The sequence below is a fragment of the Boleophthalmus pectinirostris genome, unplaced genomic scaffold (assembly GCF_026225935.1).
Source record: "Boleophthalmus pectinirostris isolate CB_2022bp ecotype Guang Dong unplaced genomic scaffold, ASM2622593v1 HiC_scaffold_22, whole genome shotgun sequence".
NCBI classification, from domain to species: Eukaryota; Metazoa; Chordata; class Actinopteri; order Gobiiformes; family Gobiidae; genus Boleophthalmus; species Boleophthalmus pectinirostris.
Window position 1 is genome coordinate 38,732,368 of NW_026571190.1, and position 20,317 is coordinate 38,752,684.

At 39.9% G+C, this 20,317-nt stretch overlaps 1 protein-coding gene across 1 annotated transcript in view; it reads right to left on the reverse strand.

The window, feature by feature from the left end:
• Nucleotides 1–1,920: 1,920 nt before the first annotated feature.
• Nucleotides 1,921–20,317, reverse strand: part of lrba (LPS responsive beige-like anchor protein) — a 702,007-nt gene continuing 683,610 nt past the window's right edge. Inside the window, 4 exon segments of the mRNA XM_055158186.1 lie at nucleotides 1,921–3,265; nucleotides 5,011–5,162; nucleotides 17,483–17,679; nucleotides 19,528–19,629. Of these exon segments, the coding sequence (XP_055014161.1) occupies nucleotides 3,175–3,265; nucleotides 5,011–5,162; nucleotides 17,483–17,679; nucleotides 19,528–19,629 (542 nt within the window). The 3' untranslated portion in view covers nucleotides 1,921–3,174.

Sequence of the window (20,317 nt, forward strand, 5' to 3'; positions counted from 1 at the left end):
AATGAGTTTGACACTCCTGCTCTACACCATCCACATGAAAGCTCAGAAAAGTGTGAGATTGTTGTCAGAAATGGTCCTTCTCTTAAATATTCAGATTCAAAAGTTAGATTGTAAATATCTGCTTGGAGTAAATAGATCTTGGACCTTAAAAAAACAAAAACAGCCCACAGCACTTCCCTTAATAAAGATACTCAATATTTGACAAGAGATTCAGAAACTATGACCAAAAATCTACAATAATACAAATGTTCAGCTTCCTAGTTATGGTAAGTTATGGTCTCTCAAACATGCTGATAAATTAAGGCTTCTGGAAAAGTGAGTATGGCCCTAAAATTTCACCAGGCCATAACTCAGGAACGACTCAAGGGATTGAGCTAAAATTTGAGATTCTTTCATTTGGTCATTTTAGACATTTTTTCAGCCAAATCTGAGATGGCTCATAGGGGAGGGCGGCTGATTTCATATGGACTGACCCCATACACATCTCGTCTCGTCATTAACACTAATTTCATAATTTTATCATTCACATTTTGAATAGAGACATTTCAATATGCCCACATGCACTGTTTATAGTTGGATGCTGTTAAGTTAGTGAGAATTTTGAACTGAGACTTGAATCTGCCCACATGTACATAGTTGGATGCTGTAAGTTATTTTCATCTTATTTCCTGGGCTGATGTAGTTAGTACCGTATTTTACCAAACTCTCCATCTCACTCCAAATCACTAAATCCATTAAATTCTTCATCCTCAGTGTCACTTCTGAGCAACTCCACGACCTCTAGAGGCAAACAAAGTGCTGCTTCCTCTTCTGTGCAGCTGTGGTCAGACTAAGAAAAGAAAAGAGCTCGTGTCAGTCATGATCTGAACGACTTCTGTCACGGCATTTTTTTGCTTTATGGTCATTTGCAAACACGGTTTTCGGTATTTTGACAAAACAAATTGCAATTTATGCTCCTTTTTATGGTTAGTGGGGATCAGATTAGACAAAAATTGTGATACTCCTGTTTTCATTTCTGGTTTAGACTTACACGGTTTCCACTCTTTCACTGACAAAATTTCAAAACTTTTCTATGAAGTTTTTCATGAACTAAAGTGAATTTTCTATGACTTTACGTCACCTACATGTGCAGAATTGATCAGACTTTTAGGGCTAAATATGAAATGTGAACTCTTTCCACTCACCTTATGGTTTGGGATTATAGTTTTTTAACATTCAAAATCCTGTCAGTGCATTTATTGTCGTCTGTTTTAAACAAAAGGCGCAGATGTTCAGAAATAATCATAAGAGTCTAATGAGAACTTCACAGAACGCTGGAGTTGTGTGAAAGAAATACTAAAATTCCATGACTTTTCCAGGATTTCTATGACTGTGAGAATCCTGGACTTAGTTTAGTCCTGGTCAAATTTGTTAAAAATATGGACACCTTGGACATTTCTTGTATAAAATTTGGACAAATCTGCAGGGACAGGGGACACAGGCTCAAAACTGTGACTGTCCCGGGTAAAAAAAAAAAAAAAAGGAACATCTGGTCACTCGGCATACAAGTTTTGCTTTGACAGTATTGAACCCTGACATCGATGGAAATAAGGGTGATTATATGTTCAAATGAAATAAAAAAGTAAATGAAAATAAGCAAAAGTTCCAATTAACGGTACAGTTTTTTTTTTGTCTGAGAGTGGCATGTTTGTATGATTTGATGGAAACAGAAAGTTTAAAACATTCACCAAGAAGATATTCAGCAGAAAGAGGCTCTCCTTTTTTAATTTTAATCTATTCTTTGGCTAAAAAGTTACACACTGTGGCTTTAAATGACCTAATGTTAAAATATAATCAAACACAGAGGCCTACAGCTCATTTCACTTGTAATACCGACTCACGACCACCAGAGGGAGACACACTCTACAAAAAGACTTAAACTCAAGTTATAAAATCCATTTTAATTTCAGAACACACAACCGAACAGTCAACGTGATTGCGCAAAAAAAAAAAAAAAAAATCAATCAATCAAACAAACAACAGCATTTTTTTTTTCAAACCACATCAAAGAGCAAAAAGGAATGTCTTCAAATAAAACTTAATATTTTCGCGCTAAATTTCACTCGAGAAACGGTGAAGCCCTTTCCGACATTGCACGGGATGTTTCGTGGTTGCTATGGAAACAGGACGACTATAACAAAACGACATAATGTTGATTAAACGTAAGTGAACAGATTAAATGTAGGTGTAGATTTGCATTTCAGTCACGTTGGAAGAAAACGTCGTAGTCCTTTTTTTTTTGTTTTTGTTTTTTAAATAAAGCTTCACATGTTTTTAAGACTTTTAAGAATGAACCAAGCAAAAAAAAACAACACAAAAAACAGAAAAGTGTAGTTAAATATGACTGGTTACATTGATTTTTTTTGTTAAAGAGAGGGTATTTTACTTCTGTGGGCTCGTTGCTCTGCCCGAAATGTTCCACGGTGTGACTTTAAACAGCTCTACTTGACATTTATTCGATTACAGGCGCTTTTATAGCTCAAAAGTGACGGACCCTCCACCGGAAAAGTTACACAATGCACCTTTAAATCACTACACGATCCGCGTGCGTGAAACTACCTCACATCGCGTCAGGTTTGTGAAGTTGTAGTGTACAGTTTTGTATATTTATGGAGGATTTTCGCATGGGTGAGCGCAAAGTGAGCTCAAATACGACCCGGGACAGATCGCTAAATGACTCAAACACGCTCAGAAGACGTTTACAAACTCTTCGGGCGTGTTTTTGACGAGGAAATGATGTTATAACGCGGTAGAAAGCTAAAAAAATACCCCCTCTTTAAGTGACAGAAGTACGTATAATCTCTCTTCATAAATTTAATTCGTATTTATTCTCAAAACAAACTATGAAACAGACATTTTCCCAGACGCAGGACAAAAGAATCACTCGAAAACACTCACTAGCGCCCCTTAGAGGAAAATAGACTCTTAACAGCTAAAAATATATTTGATTTTTAAGCGTACAGTAACACAACCCTCACCCAATGATTGATATGAAAAACTTCTATATTCTAGTATCTGATCTACAAAATAGCAACGCCCTTTTTTAAAAATAGTTGGTTTCGTCTAGAGCAGGACAGAGATACATTCAGATCCGATATGCAGAGGGGCGCAGTGCCGGGGGGGCGAAGGCAGGGGTCAGTATCGCGTCTGGTACTCGTGGTGCCAGCGGTTGAAGTCGTTGTAGAAGAGGACGATGCTGCCGGACGCCATGCCCGTGATGATGCACCTGAACGAGACACACACAGGTAAAAGTCTGGACACGCCCGCTCAATCAAAGGGTCTTTTTCTTTATGTTTATTACTTAAAACATTTTATAAACACACGGAGGACATCAAATATAATAAACCAAATATATGGAATTATGTAGTAAAGAAGTACTTATTTTAGTTATTTTAATTTTATTTTTTGTTTACGTTCCATGTGTCATAGCAATAGTCTGCAAATATACAATAAAAAAAAAAAAAAAACTAGTACCAGTAAAATATAATGTGAAAATGTTAAATTAAAAAAATAAATTAATAATAATAATAATAATAATAATAATAATAATAATAATAAATCAGTTTACAAAATTTGTCTGCTACATTTAAGGGAGTCGACTAAGGGGGATAAAAGATCAATTGTTAAGTCATTAAAAAACATGTAAAAAAAACCAAAAAAAACTAAAATGTGTCTGCTGCATTAGAGGGAGTGGACTATGGTGATAAAATATAAATTGTTAAGTCATTCATATTAATATAATGTTATAAATGCAAAGATATTTAGAGCATTTTAATATAAAACAAGGTTATTTAATTTTGTTTTGCTTCATAATTAAATAAATCTTATATCATGGGTCCCTAACCACAGATTCTTTGCCCAAAATGAGACCATGGACCATTGAGTTCTATCTAAGTTTTGACTTTTTTATAGTCTACCACCATATTTTATGTGTGTTACTCTGAAACTATAAAGCAAATTAACCTGGTAAACAGCAGGCCGCTGAAAATTGTATGTTTATTACCGGTTCTTGTGAGAAAAAAGGCAAAAGAAGAAATTCAATTTGTCGACTGGACAAAATCATTCAGGGCCATGATTATGTTAATATGACTCCACAGTCAGTGCAGCTCCATAGGCCGAGCTACAAACAGAAACTGTAAACAAGTAGATGTGTTAGTTTCAGAGTAGTTTCAGTGTAGTTAGCTCCTCCTTCAGGCGGATATAAGGCAGAGTCCATCCAGCGTCTCACCAGAACTGAAGAAGCAGCTTGGATGAGCTGAGAAACGTATTCGCAGCTCATATAAATAAACTTTTGTCCAGGTGACAAATTGAATTTCTCCTTTTGTCATGGATTCTACCTGGACGACTGAGGGATATTTGATTTCCTCCATATGCATATAAAATGAAGAAGGTAGTAAACAAAGACAAACAACATTAAATGAGAGTGTCTCTAGCCTTTTGCCTGGAGGTGTACATGGTGTTGTTGATGTGGAGTTGTTGTGATGTTGGTGTGATGTTGGTGTCGCGTTGGTGTTGGTGTGGTGTTATTGTGGTGTTGGTGTTGTTGTGGTGTTGTTGTGGTGTTGTTGTGGTATTGTTGCTGGTGTTGGTGTTGTGGTGTTGATGTTGTTGTAGGTGGTGTTGTGGTGTTTTTGTGCTATTGTGGTGTTTGTGTCGCTTCGTTGTGTGTGTTGTTGTGATGTTGGTGTGTTGTTGTTGTTGTTGTTGTGATGTTGTTGTGTTGTGTTGTGGTGTTGTTGTGTTGTTGTGTGTGTGTGTGGTGTTGTGTTGTTGTTGTTTGTTGTTGTTGTTGTGATGTTGTTGTTGTGTGTTGTTGTGTGTTGTTGTTGTGTTGTTGTTGTGTGTTGTTGTGTGTGTGTTGTTGTGTGTGTTGTTGTGATGTTGTGTGTGTTGTTGTTGTTGTGATGTTGTTTGTTGTGATGTTGTTGTGTGGTGTTGGTGTTGTTGTGATGTTGCTGTGGTGTCCGTTACCTTTGGTCGTGGGACATGGCCATGGAGCGGATGCCGGCGTCGCAGGCCGGGTACGTGAACAGCTGTTTGAGGTTGTGGAGCTGCCACACGGACACCACCCCCCCGTCTCCTCCCATCAGCAGGTACTGCCCATCCCGACTCAACAACATCGCCTACACAACACAAAAACAAACAAAAACACACAAAAACACACAAGAGCAGATTAAAATGTGTATTAAAGGTTCTTACAATTCTCTAATTTTGACTTTATATGTGTGAAAAAACCTGCTGTAAATACAAATGATAGTTTTACACAAATCAAGAAGCAATTTTTGAAAAAAAAGTTGGAAAATCTGTTGAAAATTATTGGAAGGTAAGAGAGAGTTAAGAGTTTTATACTGAGAACTTAATTATGTACAACAATTTATTTGAAGCCAAAACCTGGGAAATAAAAATACATTTTCTCGTAAATTCTTAATATAATTATCTTAAAGGTGCACTGTGTAACTTTTCTGGTGGAGGGTCCATCAAATTCTTTTCTCTGTTATTGTTTTGTCTGGAAAGTTTCACAGTATGGCATTAAACCTTTCTATCTTCATGGAGAATAAACCAAACCCGCTCAGAGTCAGAATGCTGATATTTCTTCGTATTTTTGAGTTATAAAACCACCTGTAATTGAATAAAGATGAAGTAGAGCTGTTTAAAGTCATGCTGTGGAACTTTACAGACAGAGCAATGTCGTATCCATAGAAACAAGCAGGTGACGATCCCTTAACCAAAAAGTTACACAGTGCAGCTTGAACTGTGTTTTAGTAAAATGAGTATCACAATTGCCACGTTTACATGAGAGATTTAATTCCAAACAAAAATAATTTAATTCTGAATAAAAAAATAAATTCTGCTTTAAAAACACCATGTAAACACTTAATTCCTAATGAAAATGATTATTTGGAATTAAACTTAATTCCGAAGTAAGTGGGTGGTTTATTCCGATTTTAAAGCCGAATTAATTTATTCTTCGTTCATGTAAATGTTTATTCTTCTTAAAAATAATCCCAGTCGTTCAGTTCACGCTCGTTGTGTCGCCCTTCGATCCGGCTCCACCAGTCGTGTCTTCGGACTTTCCTCCACGTCTCTTTGGATTTGTGAGCAGGATGTGGGAGAGGGCAGAATTAAAAACGTCATACAAACGTGGCCAATGACATGTAGATGAAGAAAACTTGGCGATTTTCAAATTTTTCCTAGATTTTGTCAGACTTACGAAAGTGAACAGAGCCCGCCAAAAGTCGTCACCGCATGTTTTCAAAATGCGCAATTATCATCGGTACGGCCGCGGGAAAAGTTTGGATCGTGTTTGTGTCCGTGGCGTAACGACAAACCGAGATGACAGAAAAGCTGGTAGAAGCTGAAGTGTTTGTTTTCTTCCGGTCGACGTAAATACGTTTGTGTCTCTGTCCAACCAGAACCTTCCCGAGTGGAATTAAATAAAGGCGATTTAACGAGTTTTCCATGTAAACCTCAATTTGGAATGATTATTTCCATGTAAACTTGAAGGAAAATAACTATTTAATTCAGAACATTAATTCAGAATTTAAAAAACGTAACGTAAACGTGGCCAGTGAATTGTTGCCTTTCACATTCGCCTTGAAACGAGCCTAAGTGAGCGGGGAACTTTTTTCCTGTGATTAATTCTCTGTGTAAAATAATCCCGTAAAAGGCGACAGGGCTGCCCCACGAGCCCCGAAAACTTCCTGAACACGAGCGCTAACAAAGATTTACTCTGCTCATCTGCCTCTGGCCCGGGGGGAGAGGAGGAGGAGGAGGGGGAGGAGGGTCGTACACAAATGACACAACAGGAGCTGAAATATGAGAGTTCGACGGCATCAATCAGACCGAAGAGACCAGACGAGAGCAGAGCAGAGCCCGGACCACGGACAGGCCGCCGCTCTAATGTGAGGATCTACTCTGGGTTTATGACGGAGGGAGACCGCCTGCAGAGATCCAACACAGACTGGAAACATGTGTGCGCTGGTACATGTGTGCTTCTCAAACTGGGGTGTGCGCACGGACATGCTGTAAGGGTGTTTTCAATTGTTAAAAATGAATGTTTTTATGTTTTGTGGTGTTTTAATTTTGTTTAGTATTGCCTTGTTTTACAAAGAAGTAGATTTTTTTAATACTACCTGACATAACAGGTTTTTATTATAGTAGTGAGTTGGCAGAGGCGGCGCCACCATCAGGTAAACGCAGGCAGCTGTTTAGGGCCCCCAGTGCCACTAATGGCCGAGGCCTCAGAGCAATTCGATTTTCTCTCAATATGACATTAAATGAAAATATTTTACTTTTAAACAATAATCATAAGAAAAAAAATAATAATCACATGCAATAGATGTAAACACAAATGTAATTGTACAAGCAAAAGGAATAAAACTACTTTCAGTTCTGGTTCTGGTTCTGGTCTAGAAGGCGACTGAACTAATAAGACAAGTTTCCAATCCACCATAATTCAAGATTTTTTTCCAAGTGTTTACATTTGGATTGGACAAAAATATTTACATGTTAGTGAGTTACAGTTCCTAGTCTCCATGTCTGGAGATCCGGTCGGCGAGGCCCCCGCCATCGACTTCTACCCAGATCTCTCTGCACCGGTCCCACATGGATCCTCCCACAGGTGATGGGCCCACGTGAGGACGGCCCCATGTCGCTCCTTTGGGCTGAGCCCGGCCGGGCCCCGTGGGGGAAGGCCCAGTCACCAGGTGCTCGCTGGCGAACACCCAACCCAGGCCTGGCTCCAGGGTGGGGCCCGGTAACGCCGATCCAGGCGACGCCGCTGACCTCTGATTGTAACTCATCATATGAGGCTTCTGAACTGCTCTTTGTCTGACCCGTCCCCCAGGTCCTGTTTGCCTTGGGTGACCCTACCAGGGGCATGAAGCCCTCGACAACATAGCTCTCGGTATCATTCGGGCACTCAAACCCCTCCACCACGATAAGGTGGCGGTTCAGGGAGTTCCAAAAAGCAGTACCAGAATGTTAACAGAAATATTACATCCAATAAATACAAAAATATGAGGCCAGAGGGGCTGGGGGGACCGGTCAAAGGGGCGTAGCGGGCCGGAGTCGGCCCAGGGGCCATAGTTTGATGACCCCTGGTGTACGACGTTGTGGCAATTTTTGTCTCGTACACTTTTTACAATTCGCGGATCGTTATATTACTGACAACTTTGCAGAACAATGTTTAAAATACTGAAACCTTTTTTGGTTAAAGCTGCTCTAACTTCAGTACTTTTTGTTATTTTAATTCTGTTGGGGGTAAAAAGCTTTTCCAAAAAATCTTGAAAACATATAAAAAAATTATTATACATATAAAAAAATATCATAAACCGAACAGAGCAGCATCCAACATGGCCGCGGTCAGGTCCAGTGTTGTGATGTGTGTGCTGTAGGTCTCATCACTCACGACGACAGGAACCGACGAGGCCAACGAGAGCACGGAAAACCAGCTACAACTCGGCTCTCTTCACTTAAGGAAACATGGAAAGTCCTAAATGACCAAATTACACCATATTTCCAAGTAGAAGTGAGTAAAAGAGTTTGACAGTGGACACGCCGGTGTTTAAGAGCGAGAAAATGGACTCAAATTATAGCCTGACACAGTGAGATTACAGCACAAGTTTAAATCATTTTGACTTTTTAATCTGCTCTTTTTGAAGCGTTTTGAAGTTATATTCTTCTAAAATTATTTTATTAAACGATATGCAAGTGTTAACATTTTCATATCTTAAAACGCACATTCACGGTACTTTTACATAACAAATTTGTGAGCTCTGTGGGTGTTTAGAAAGAATTTCCACTGCCAGCTCAGCAGCCTACATCATCAGAGGTATAATACTCCCTACAACTTATTTTCTTCATTATTTGTCTCCAAAACCAAAATGAAAAAACAGATAACGATTCAGTTTTGTCAGTTTTTGATTTTGTGTTTAAATGAAAAACTGAAAAAAGGGATAACGACCGTTTCCTGTTTACGTGACTTAAACTGAGATACTGGACTTAAACCAGGACTAAACCAGGACTAAACCAGGACTAAACCAGGACTGAACCGTTTTCAGTCCTCATCCTGTTCCCAGTCTCAGTCCTGGTTTCTGTCCCGGTCTGGACCCAGTCTTGGTGCCAGTCTCAGTCCCAGTCTCGGTCCTGGTCTTAGTCCCGGTCTGGTCCAAGTCTCAGTTCTGGTCTCAGTCCCAGTCTCCAGTCTCGGTCCCGGTCAGACTCCCAGTCAGAGTCCCGGTCTGGTCCCGGTCTCAGTCCCAGTCTCGGTCCCGGTCTCAGTCCTAACCCTGTTCCCATTCTCTGTCCTGGTCTAAGTCCCGGTCCGGTTTCCAGTCATGGTCCTGGTCTCGGTCCCGGTCTAAGTCCAGGTCTAGGCCCCGGTCTCAGTCCCGGTCTGGTCCCGGTCTCAGTCTTGGTCCTGTTCCCAGTCTCAATCCTGGTCTCAGTAATTGTCTAAGTCCTGATCTCAGTCCCGGGCTCAGTGCCAGTCTCAGTTCCCACTCTTGGTCTCAGTCCCACTCTTGGTCTCAGTCCTTGTCTAAGTCCTGATCTCAGTCCCAGCCTGGTTCCGGTCTGGTCCCGGACCTGGTTCAGTCCTGGCTCAGCCCAGCCTCCAGAAGTCCAAGTCACGGAAACGGGAAACGTCCATTATCCGTTTTTTCCATTTTTCATTTAAACGCAAAATCAAAAACTGAAAAAAAAAAAAAAAACGAACCATTGTCTGTTTTTTCATTTTGGTTTTTGGAGACAAATAATGAAGAAAACAGTTACTTTTTCATTTTCATATTTTTAGTTTTACATTGAAAAACAAATGAACGAACGACACACCCGGACCTTTTCACGACATCACAAATCTACGGCGTAAATAATCACGAAAACAAAGCCGAAAAATACATGAAAAACTGCGTCCAAACGTGTACGTGTAGATCCTGATTACAAAAACTTCAAACCCTGTAAATCTGCTCCGGTACAGTCCTCGTGACCTGGACTCTCTCGGCGGGGGTCCTGGATTATAAATCACACCACGACCGCTGCAAACTCACACAAAAATGTCCCGCTTCTCTGTGGGAAACAAGATGGCCGCGCCGACTCCGGTGTCTCCGAGACGACTGGAGCAGGAACATTTTCAACTTTAATGTCCGTATTTCCGACATTTTCATTTTTTTTTTTTCGTACTGAGGGGAAAAAGTAGAGTTTGGATTTACGGTGCTGTTAATCCTTCTGGCTACATGTACGACTGTGGTTGAGTTATACCAGAGCTTAGCGTCTAATCGGTTCAGTATGGCCCGTGTCACCTGATGCTGGTTTTAGGCCCGGGTACTCACTGTTAGCTTGTCATCTCGCCAAGATAATAAATCTACCAAATGTGTGCGCAAAAAAAAGTAGCGACTATGCTCTTTGGGCCAAGATTGGAAGTAAAAAAAAAAAAAAAGGAGCAGAAGTAGAAAATAAAGAGGTATGAGGTTCTTGGATGGGAGTTTTTTGGTGTTTTTAAGGGTCTGTTACACTTTTCTGATCTGTGTTATAATGTACGAGTTGTGTTTTGTTTTGTTCTCACATGTTTAACACACAAACCCTGCGTATTTAGGCTGTTGCACCTCGCGATGTCATGTCACTCCATACGTACGGAAGCCGAGAGGGGTCACGGCAAACGCGAACGCCGCAACAAATACAAATGGGACAACACGACAAAAAGCCACAACGGAAATGACCGCGGGACTCTATTTTAATGCAAACGCCGCAACAAATACAAACGCCGCAACGCAAACGCCGCAACACAAACGCCGCAACACATTCAAAAGCCACAACACATCAAAAAGCCACAACACACCAAAGAAAGGCACAACGGAAATGACCGTGGGACTCTATTTTAATGCAAACGCCACGACAAATACAAACGCCACAACACAAACGCAAATGCCGCAACACATTAAAAAGCCACAACACATTAAAAAAAGCCACAACGGAAATGACCGTGGTACTATATTTTAACGCAAACGCTGCAACAAATACAAACGCCGCAACGCAAACGTAAACGCCACAACACGATAAAAAGCCACAACACGGCAAAAAAAGCCACAACGAAAATGACCGCGGGACTCTATTTTAACACAAACGCCGCAACAAAGACAAACGCCGCAACGCAAATGCCGCAACACATTAAAAAGCCACAACACATTCAAAAGCCACAACACATCAAAAAGCCACAACACACCAAAGAAAGGCACAACAGAAATGACCGTGGGACTCTATTTTAATGCAAACGCCACGACAGAAACAAACGCCACAACACAAACGCAAATGCCGCAACACGATAAAAAGCCGCAACACATCAAAAAAAAGCCACAACAGAAATGACCGTGGTACTAATTTTAACGCAAACGCCGCAACAAATACAAACGCCACAACACAAACGCAAATGCCACAACACGATAAAAAGCCACAACACGGCAAAAAAAGCCACAACGAAAATGACCGCGGGACTCTATTTTAACACAAACGCCGCAACAAAGACAAACGCCGCAACGCAAATGCCGCAACACATTAAAAAAGCCACAACACATTCAAAAGCCACAACACATCAAAAAGCCACAACACACCAAAGAAAGGCACAACGGAAATGACCGTGGGACTCTATTTTAATGCAAACGCCACGACAAAACAAACGCCACAACACAAACGCAAATGCCGCAACACATTAAAAAGCCGCAACACATCAAAAAAAGCCACAACAGAAATGACCGTGGTACTATATTTTAACACAGACGCCGCAACAAATACAAACGCCACAACACAAACGCAAACGCCACAACATGATAAAAAGCCACAACACGGCAAAAAAAGCCACAACGAAAATGACCGTGGGACTCTATTTTAACGCAAACGCCGCAACAAACGCAAATGCCGCAACACATTCAAAAGCCACAACACATTCAAAAGCCACAACACATCAAAAAGCCACAACACACCAAAGAAAGGCACAACGGAAATGACCGTGGGACTCTATTTTAATGCAAACGCCACGACAAATACAAACGCCACAACACAAACGCAAATGCCGCAACACATTAAAAAGCCGCAACACATCAAAAAAAGCCACAACGGAAATGACCGTGGTACTATATTTTAACGCAAACGCCGCAACAAATACAAACGCCGCAACGCAAACGCTGCAACACAACGCCGCAACACATTCAAAAGCCACAACACATTCAAAAGCCACAACACAACACAAAAAAAGCCACAACGGAAATGACTATAAACGCAAACGCGCAACAAATACAAACGCCGCAACGCAACGCGCAACACAAACACCGCAACACATTCAAAAGCCACAACACATTCAAAAGCCACAAACACATCAAAAGCCACAACACACCAAAGAAAGGCACAACGGAAATGACCGTGGGACTCTATTTTAATGCAATCGCCACGACAAATACAAACGCCACAACGCAAACGCAAATGCCGCAACACATTAAAAAGCCACAACACATCAAAAAGCCATAACAGAAGTGACAGCGGGACTCTATTTTCCGACGGACCGATCGAGCGGCAAGTGAAGAAAAAGAACTACAACGTGAAAAGTAAAGGAACAGAGAAGTTGGAAACCCAAGTCAAACCCGAGTCAAACATACTGTGATTCCTTTTAATGTCAAAATGCACCTGTCAAGAGACACGCTCACAACACCCACTTTAAACTCAAGGCTGTTCTGAAGTGAAAGTGCGTTTAGCTGCGTGGGAGCAGTGGATGAGAGAAGGAGAACACACATTCACCAAGACAGAGAGACAGCGCCGAGCGACTTACGCCACGATCTGCCGACGGATCGTGGACGCCCCGAATGAAAGGATCAGGATCAACTGTGGTCCGAGCTTTCACCAAGACCAGAATCATCACTAAACTGAACTCCAGGGAACAGTAACCACACTGACTCAGATAATGACGAGAGGAATGTGGACGTGTGGACGCAAGAATCACCCAACTGTTTCAACTATTATGACTTATTGTGAATACACGAACAATTTAGTGTTTCAGACAGGATTTTTTTACACGTTACAATTGAACAAAGTTGAGAGTTATTGTTAAAGTTTGACTGACTTATCTAACTGTTGTGTTTCGTTTAAAGTCCGGTGTGGTTTATATGTGGAAAAAGTTCAAAAATAGACCATTCAACAACAGTGCACCTTATAATCCAGAGCCCCTATAGTGTAGAAAATACGGTAAATCTCAAGTTTGAATCAAGTCCCCAAGTCCTAGACAGGCCAAGTCCAAGTCACTGTTTTGACAGTTTTGCGTAAATTACCAATAACAAAGTGTTTTTTTGAGAGAGAGAAATGCTGAATAAATGCATCGTGTAACTAAAAAATAATCGTGACTTCAATATTGACCAAAATAATCGTGATAACGATTTTTTTCCATAATCAAACAGAATCCGTGTATCATTCATTCATTCATTTTTCAATATAAAACCAAAAATAAGAAAACGAAAACACAACAGTTTTCTTCATTATTTGTCTCCAAAACCAAAATGAAAAAACAGATAATGATTCATTTTTTTCAGTTTTTAGATTTTTTGTTATAACGGCCGTTTCCCGTTTACGTGACTTCCCTGACTGCAATGTAGGACTTTTGCAGTCTCAGTCTCGCTGGTCTGGTGTCGGTCTCAGTCCCACTCTGGTCTCGGTCTGGTCTCAGTCTCGGTCTGGTCCCACTCTGGTCTCGCTCTGGTCTCAGTCTCAGTCCCGCTCTGGTCCCGGTCTGGTCCCGGTCTGGTCCCGGACCTGGATCAGTCCTGGTTTAGTCCGTACGTGGTGCTAAACTCCGACATCGCAGTCACGGAAACGTCCATTATCCGTTTTTCCCATTTTCCATTTAAACACAAAATCGAAAACTGAAAAAACAAATCATTACCTGTTTTTTTCATTTTGGTTTTGGAGACAAATAATGAAGAAAATCTTAGTTTTTTCATTTTATTATTTTTGGTTTTATATTGAAAAACAAATGAACGAATGACACACGGATTGAACAGCTCTAACTGAATCTAAATCTGCTCCCGTTACCCATAGCAACAGGTTTGACTGACAGCGCCGCTCGGCCCCCGCCCCCCGCCGTAACCGACGACATTTTCTACATTTTTCCGCATGCGAAAACCAAAACAAGGAACCGTCTCGACAACCGATTCATTCTGACATATTTTTATAGCTCACAGATGCTAATTACGTCGCCGTCCAAAACTCAGACCCAACATGGCCGCTGTTTGTATCTGCTCATAAACTTCCCTAAACAACACAATTCACTATTTATGCATCTCCGACGATTCCGCACCAGCAGTTTGGGGTTTCGGGTTTTCCTCCGCTAATCTAAACCAGAGTCTGTTTTGTCTGTCAGCGAGCCCGAGCATTTCGCGGGCCGCGGCAGGAAACTGTGACCAAAGGCAGTAGCGCTATCCTGTGTCGCCATGGTCACCGGGGAGGAAGAGGAGGAGGAGGAGGAGGAGGAGGGGTGTCGTCCAAGCGCCCGGGGGTGGTTAATGGGGGGGGGGGAGTAAAGTGAGACGATTGGAGGTCGGAGCGAGCGCGGGATCAAAAGGAGGTCTATGGGCAGGTCTGGAGGAAGGAGGGAGGAAGAGGAGGAGGAAGAGGAGGAGGAGGAGGAGGTAATCAGAGGACCCGTGCACCGCTCTCTCTCCGGGGACGGAATCAAACCAACACAGAAAACATCCAGACACAAGCAGCCCGTGTGCAGCTTGGACACGTTTCAGGGTTTCATAGGATTTCCAAATTCAAAAACCCGAGAAGCGAAGTGTTGAAGTCGACCTGTTCTGCAAAAACAACTTTCCACAGCTTTACGGTTTTTTATTTACTCACCTAAAGTTGTATTTGGAGTGATTTGCGCGTGTTTGACGACTGTATTTTTAACTAGAAGTCGCGCTTTTTTTCACGGTTTGGGTGTTTCCTGCGACTTATAAATCCGTGTGTCGTTCGTTTGTTAGTTTTTCAATATAAAACCAAAAATAAGAAAACGAAAAAACAACAGTTTTCTTCGTTATTTGTCTCCAAAACCAAAATTTAAAAAAAGGAAAACGATTTGTTTTTTCAGTTTTCGATTTTGTGTTTAAATGAAGAATGGGAAAAAATGGATAACGGTCGTTTAACGTTTACGTGACTTCTGTGACTGCGAAGCCGGATTTTGCGTCACACACGGACTGAACCAGGACTGATCCAGGTCCGGGACTAGAGTGGGACCAGAGTGGACTCCAATTCTCCGTGGGGTCCAAGCCTTAACTTCGAGCTCCGGCTGTGGACTCTGAGCCTCCAGTCTGGTCCTGGTCTGGTCTCAGTCCCAGTCTGGTCCTGGTCTCAGTCCCGGTCTCAGTCCTGGTCTGGCCCCGGACCTGGATCAGTCCTGGTTCAGTCCGCATGTGGCGCAAAAGTCCGGCGTCGCAGTCATGGGAAACGGGAAACAACCGTTATCCGTTTTCTCCATTCTTCATTTAAACACAAAATCGAAAACTGAAAAAAACCAAATCATTATCTGTTTTTTTCATTTTGGTTTTGGAGACAAATAATGAAGACAACAGGTGTTTTTTTGTTTTCTTATTTTTGGTTTTATATTGAAAAACAAATGAACAAATGACACACGGATTCTTATTCTCCAGTGCGACTTATATATTAAAGTGTTAAGAGTGAAGTGGTGAGAGGTTCTAGTCTTGTGTGTGAGAATCTGCTGCTCCTGTTCCTCCTGTTCCACTGTCACTTGGCTCTACTGCACATGTTCAGCAGAAAACGATAAACGAGCAGCAGAAAGAAAGTTTGGAGTGAGAGAGAAACTTGTGACACCGGGAGGATGAACCATGAAACTTTCCTGAAGTCACTGGATGGATGGACAAAGTCTGGACTTCAGAGACACAGAAACCATCCTGTCGGGATTCAGAAAGACCCGAATAATTCTAACTGTTTTTTGTATTTTGAGTTCATTTTTTGTCATTCGTAGTCAGTGTCGGGGAGTAACAGATTACATGTACTGGGGTTACGTAATCAGAGTACAAATGATGAGTAACTGTATTCAGTTACAGTTACTGTTTCAGTGAGTGGTAATTGGATTACAGTTACTTTGTTGAAATAAATGGATTACACAGAGGTATTTTCCTGTTTTCACATTTTGGGCTAAACCCCCCTTTTTTTTTTTTTTTTTTTCGGTAATTCCACTCATTGCCAGAAACTAAACCAGGTCTAAACCAGGACTAAACCAGGACTAAACCAGGACTAAACCAGGTCTAAACCAGGACTAAACCAGGACTAAACCAGGACTAAAACCAGGCCTAAACTAGATCTAAACCAGGTCTAAACCAGGTCTAAACCAGAACTAAACCAGGACTAAAACCAGGCTTAAACTAGATCTAAACCAGGTCTAAACCAGATCTAAACCAGGTCTAAACCAGAACTAAACCAGAACTAAACCAGGACTAAACCAGGACTAAAACCAGGCTTAAACTAGATCTAAACCAGGTCTAAACCAGGTCTAAACCAGGTCTAAACCAGAACTAAACCAGAACTAAACCAGGACTAAAACCAGGCTTAAACTAGATCTAAACCAGGTCTAAACCAGGACTAAACCAGGTCTAAACCAGGTCTAAACCAGGACTAAACCAGGACTAAAACCAGGCTTAAACTAGATCTAAACCAGGTCTAAACCAGGTCTAAACCAGGTCTAAACCAGGACTAAAACCAGGCTTAAACTAATCTAAACTAGATCTAAACCAGGTCTAAACCAGGTCTAAACCAGGTCTAAACCAGGTCTAAAAAACAGGACTAAACCAGGACTAAACCAGGCTTAAACTAGATCTAAACCAGGTCTAAAACCAGGTCTAAACCAGGTCTAAACCAGGTCTAAACCAGGTAAAACCAGGACTAAACCAGGAATAAAACCAGGCCTAAACTAGATCAAAACCAGGTCTAAACCAGGTCTAAACCAGGTCTAAACCAGGTCTAAACTAGGTCTAAACCAGGACTAAAACAGGACTTAACAGGACTAAACTAACCTGCATGGACGTGTCTCCTCCTCTTCTATCAATAATATTTTTAATTAATATTTATTTTAATATTAATATTTTTCAGTAAAGTCTGGTGTTTTCATTTTCTTTTAGCAAACAAAATCTCTTATGTTACGATATCCTAGTTCCCTATATCCTTTGCTTCTCTACAGCAAATCAAGTAATCCAAAGTAATCAGATTACATTACTCACTTTAAATAATTTAATGGATTACGTTACAAACTACATTTTGGTGTATGTAATCTGTAATCTGTAGGGGATTACATTTAAAAAGTCACCTTCCCAACACTGTTCGTAGTTTTGATGCTTCAGTGAGAATCTACGGCGTAAATAACGGCGTAAATAAAGAAGAAACGTGAGTGAAAACGGTGCGTAGGAGCTTGTACCTTGATGCCGTCGTCCACCTGCATGTGTCCCTGCAGTTTCCCGTTGACGCTGAACACGCAGAAGAGGCCTCGCTCATAATAAACCACACAGTGTCCTTCAGAAGACGCCTGCACCAGACGGGGGCGCTCACACGACTCCGGGGCCTCCAGGGTCCTCAGCAGGTCCCCGTTCATGGAGTGGATCAGACACGGGCCCTCTGCAAAACACACACACACACACACACACACACACATGAGGTTCACAGGGCTTTACAGGAGTTTAAGACACGTGAAGTACTTTTTATTTTTTATTTTATTGTATTTTTTTTAAAGTTTGTGGGTCAGTTTGGTCTCGTAGCTCACAGGCTTTTATTTGGAATCTGCAAAACTGTCTCTCTGCACCGAAAGATGTTTTAATATTTGACTAAATCTACTTGAATTAAATAAGACGCAAGAAATTTAAAGTTGGTTCTTTTCATTTTCCTTTTTTAAATGTCCTAAAAATGTCAGTTTGACCAGTTTTTACATAAAATGCCTTTTTAAATCAAATAATTTATATTTTTTTAAAAAAAAGGAAATCTGAAATGAGCCTGAATACTGCAAATACTTTTTACTACAATACTAGTACTTGAAGCCTGAATACAACAAATACTTTTTACTACCGTACTTATACTTAAACCTGAAATAAGTCTGAATACTTCAAATACTTTTTAATACTAAAGTAATACTTAAAATCTGAAATAAGCCTGAATACTTCAAATACTTTTTAATACTGAAGTGGGACTTTAAATCAGAAATAAGCCTGTCTGACTACTGCAAATACTTTTTACTACTATACTAGTACTTATACCTGAACTAAGCCTGAATACTGCAAATATTTTTTACTCCCGTATTAATACTTAAAACCTGAAATAAGCCTGAATACTATAAATACTTTTTACTACTATACTAGTACTTAAACCTGGAATAAGCCTGAATACTGCAAATACTTTTTTCTCCTGTACTAATACTTAAAACCTGAAAAAAAGTCTGTTTTAGCAGATTTCATATAAATTACCTTATTTTTTAAATGAAAACATCACATGATGAAAAACTTGTAATACATTTTTTTCTTTACATTTTTGTGAGTGAAATACAGAGAAGTTTCAGATTGACACCTCGAAATTTAAGATTTATTTTCCTATTTACCTGCAGCATTTCAACTTTGTAGTTTAAAGGCAGTTGGAGAATTTCTTAAAATAATATATTAAGTTTGCAAGTTTGATGCTTGAGCAAGAAAGTATTTGAGGAAACTAAACCCTGCACAGACTCCATATTTTACTAAAAGTAAATATGTAAATTCAAATAAATAAAAACAATGACTTTATTCTGAGCTACAATGAGTTAATTTAACAAACGCTCCAGTTCATTCAGAATTTATGTTATTGGCCTTAGACATGACATGAGAGTATTTGATGAGTATTTTAGTATTTGATGACTGAGTATTTGATGAGTATTTGATGACTAAGTATTTGTTGAGTATTTGAAGACTGAGTATTTGATGAGTATTTGATGACTGAGTATTTGATGAGTATTAGATGAGTATTTGATGACTAAGTATTTGATGAGTATTTGATAACTGAGTATTTGAAGACTGAGTATTTGATGAATATTTGATGAGTATTTGATGAGTATTTGATGACTAAGTATTTGATGAGTATTTGATAACTGAGTATTTGATGAGTATTTGAGTATATGATAACTGAGTATTTGAAGACTGAGTATTTGAGTATTTGATGAGAGTATTTGATGAGTATTTGTTGAGTATTTGATGACCAAGTATTTGATGAGTATTTGTTGAGTATTTGATGACTAAGTATTTGATGAGTATTTGATGACTAAGTATTTGATGAGTATTTGAGTATATGATAACTGAGTATTTGAAGACTGAGTATTTGATGAGTATTTGAGTATATGATAACTGAGTATTTGAAGACTGAGTATTTGAGTATTTGAGTATTTGATGAGAGTATTTGCTGAGTATGTGAGTATTTCCCCACAGTAAAGTAACTGTGTGTGGTTCTGACCTTTGCAGCCGCTGATGACCAGGCCCAGCTCTGCACACACACTGGCACAGGTCACCTCACAGTCGTGCCCGGTCAGGATGGCGCGGGGCATCGTAAACTCCGCTGTAAAAACACAAACAAACACAAACAATAACGTCACTCACAGGTGCAGTACCAGCTGTGGACACTGGAGGGCAGCACACATCACACAATACTTCTACTGTAGACGAGCAGAACATGAAGTACATGTTTAATATGGTTTATTATTCAGAGTTTCAAAGGCTGAGGTGAAATTTTCAAGGAACTATTGGAAACTTTATAAACCACAACCTTAGAAATATCTTTTTTTAAATGTTTTTAAAAAGTTTGGAGAATTTATGTACATTATAAATCATGGGCTCATGTCTATACGCACGTATATATTTCTTCATGTGCTTTTACAGGCTTGTTTCTCAGACAATTAAAATGAACATCACTGTGGAGCACAGAGTCATAGTTTAATCAACCAGGATTCACTTCAGTTTAACGTCTGATTTAACTCATTTTATGTCAATAAATTGTCTTTTAACTTAACTCAAAATATAACTAATTTTACTAGAACTTATTTATCAAACTACTTATAATAATAATAATAATAATAATAATAATAGTAATTATTATTATTATTATTATTATTTATTACTTTTTTTTTTTTTTTCTTTAAGCTAAACATTATAATTTTTTTTTTTTTTATCCCAATTTGGCAATTTTTTAAGTTTACAATTTCTCACCAATATGTTTTGCAACTCTCTACTTCTTGTCATTTTTCAAC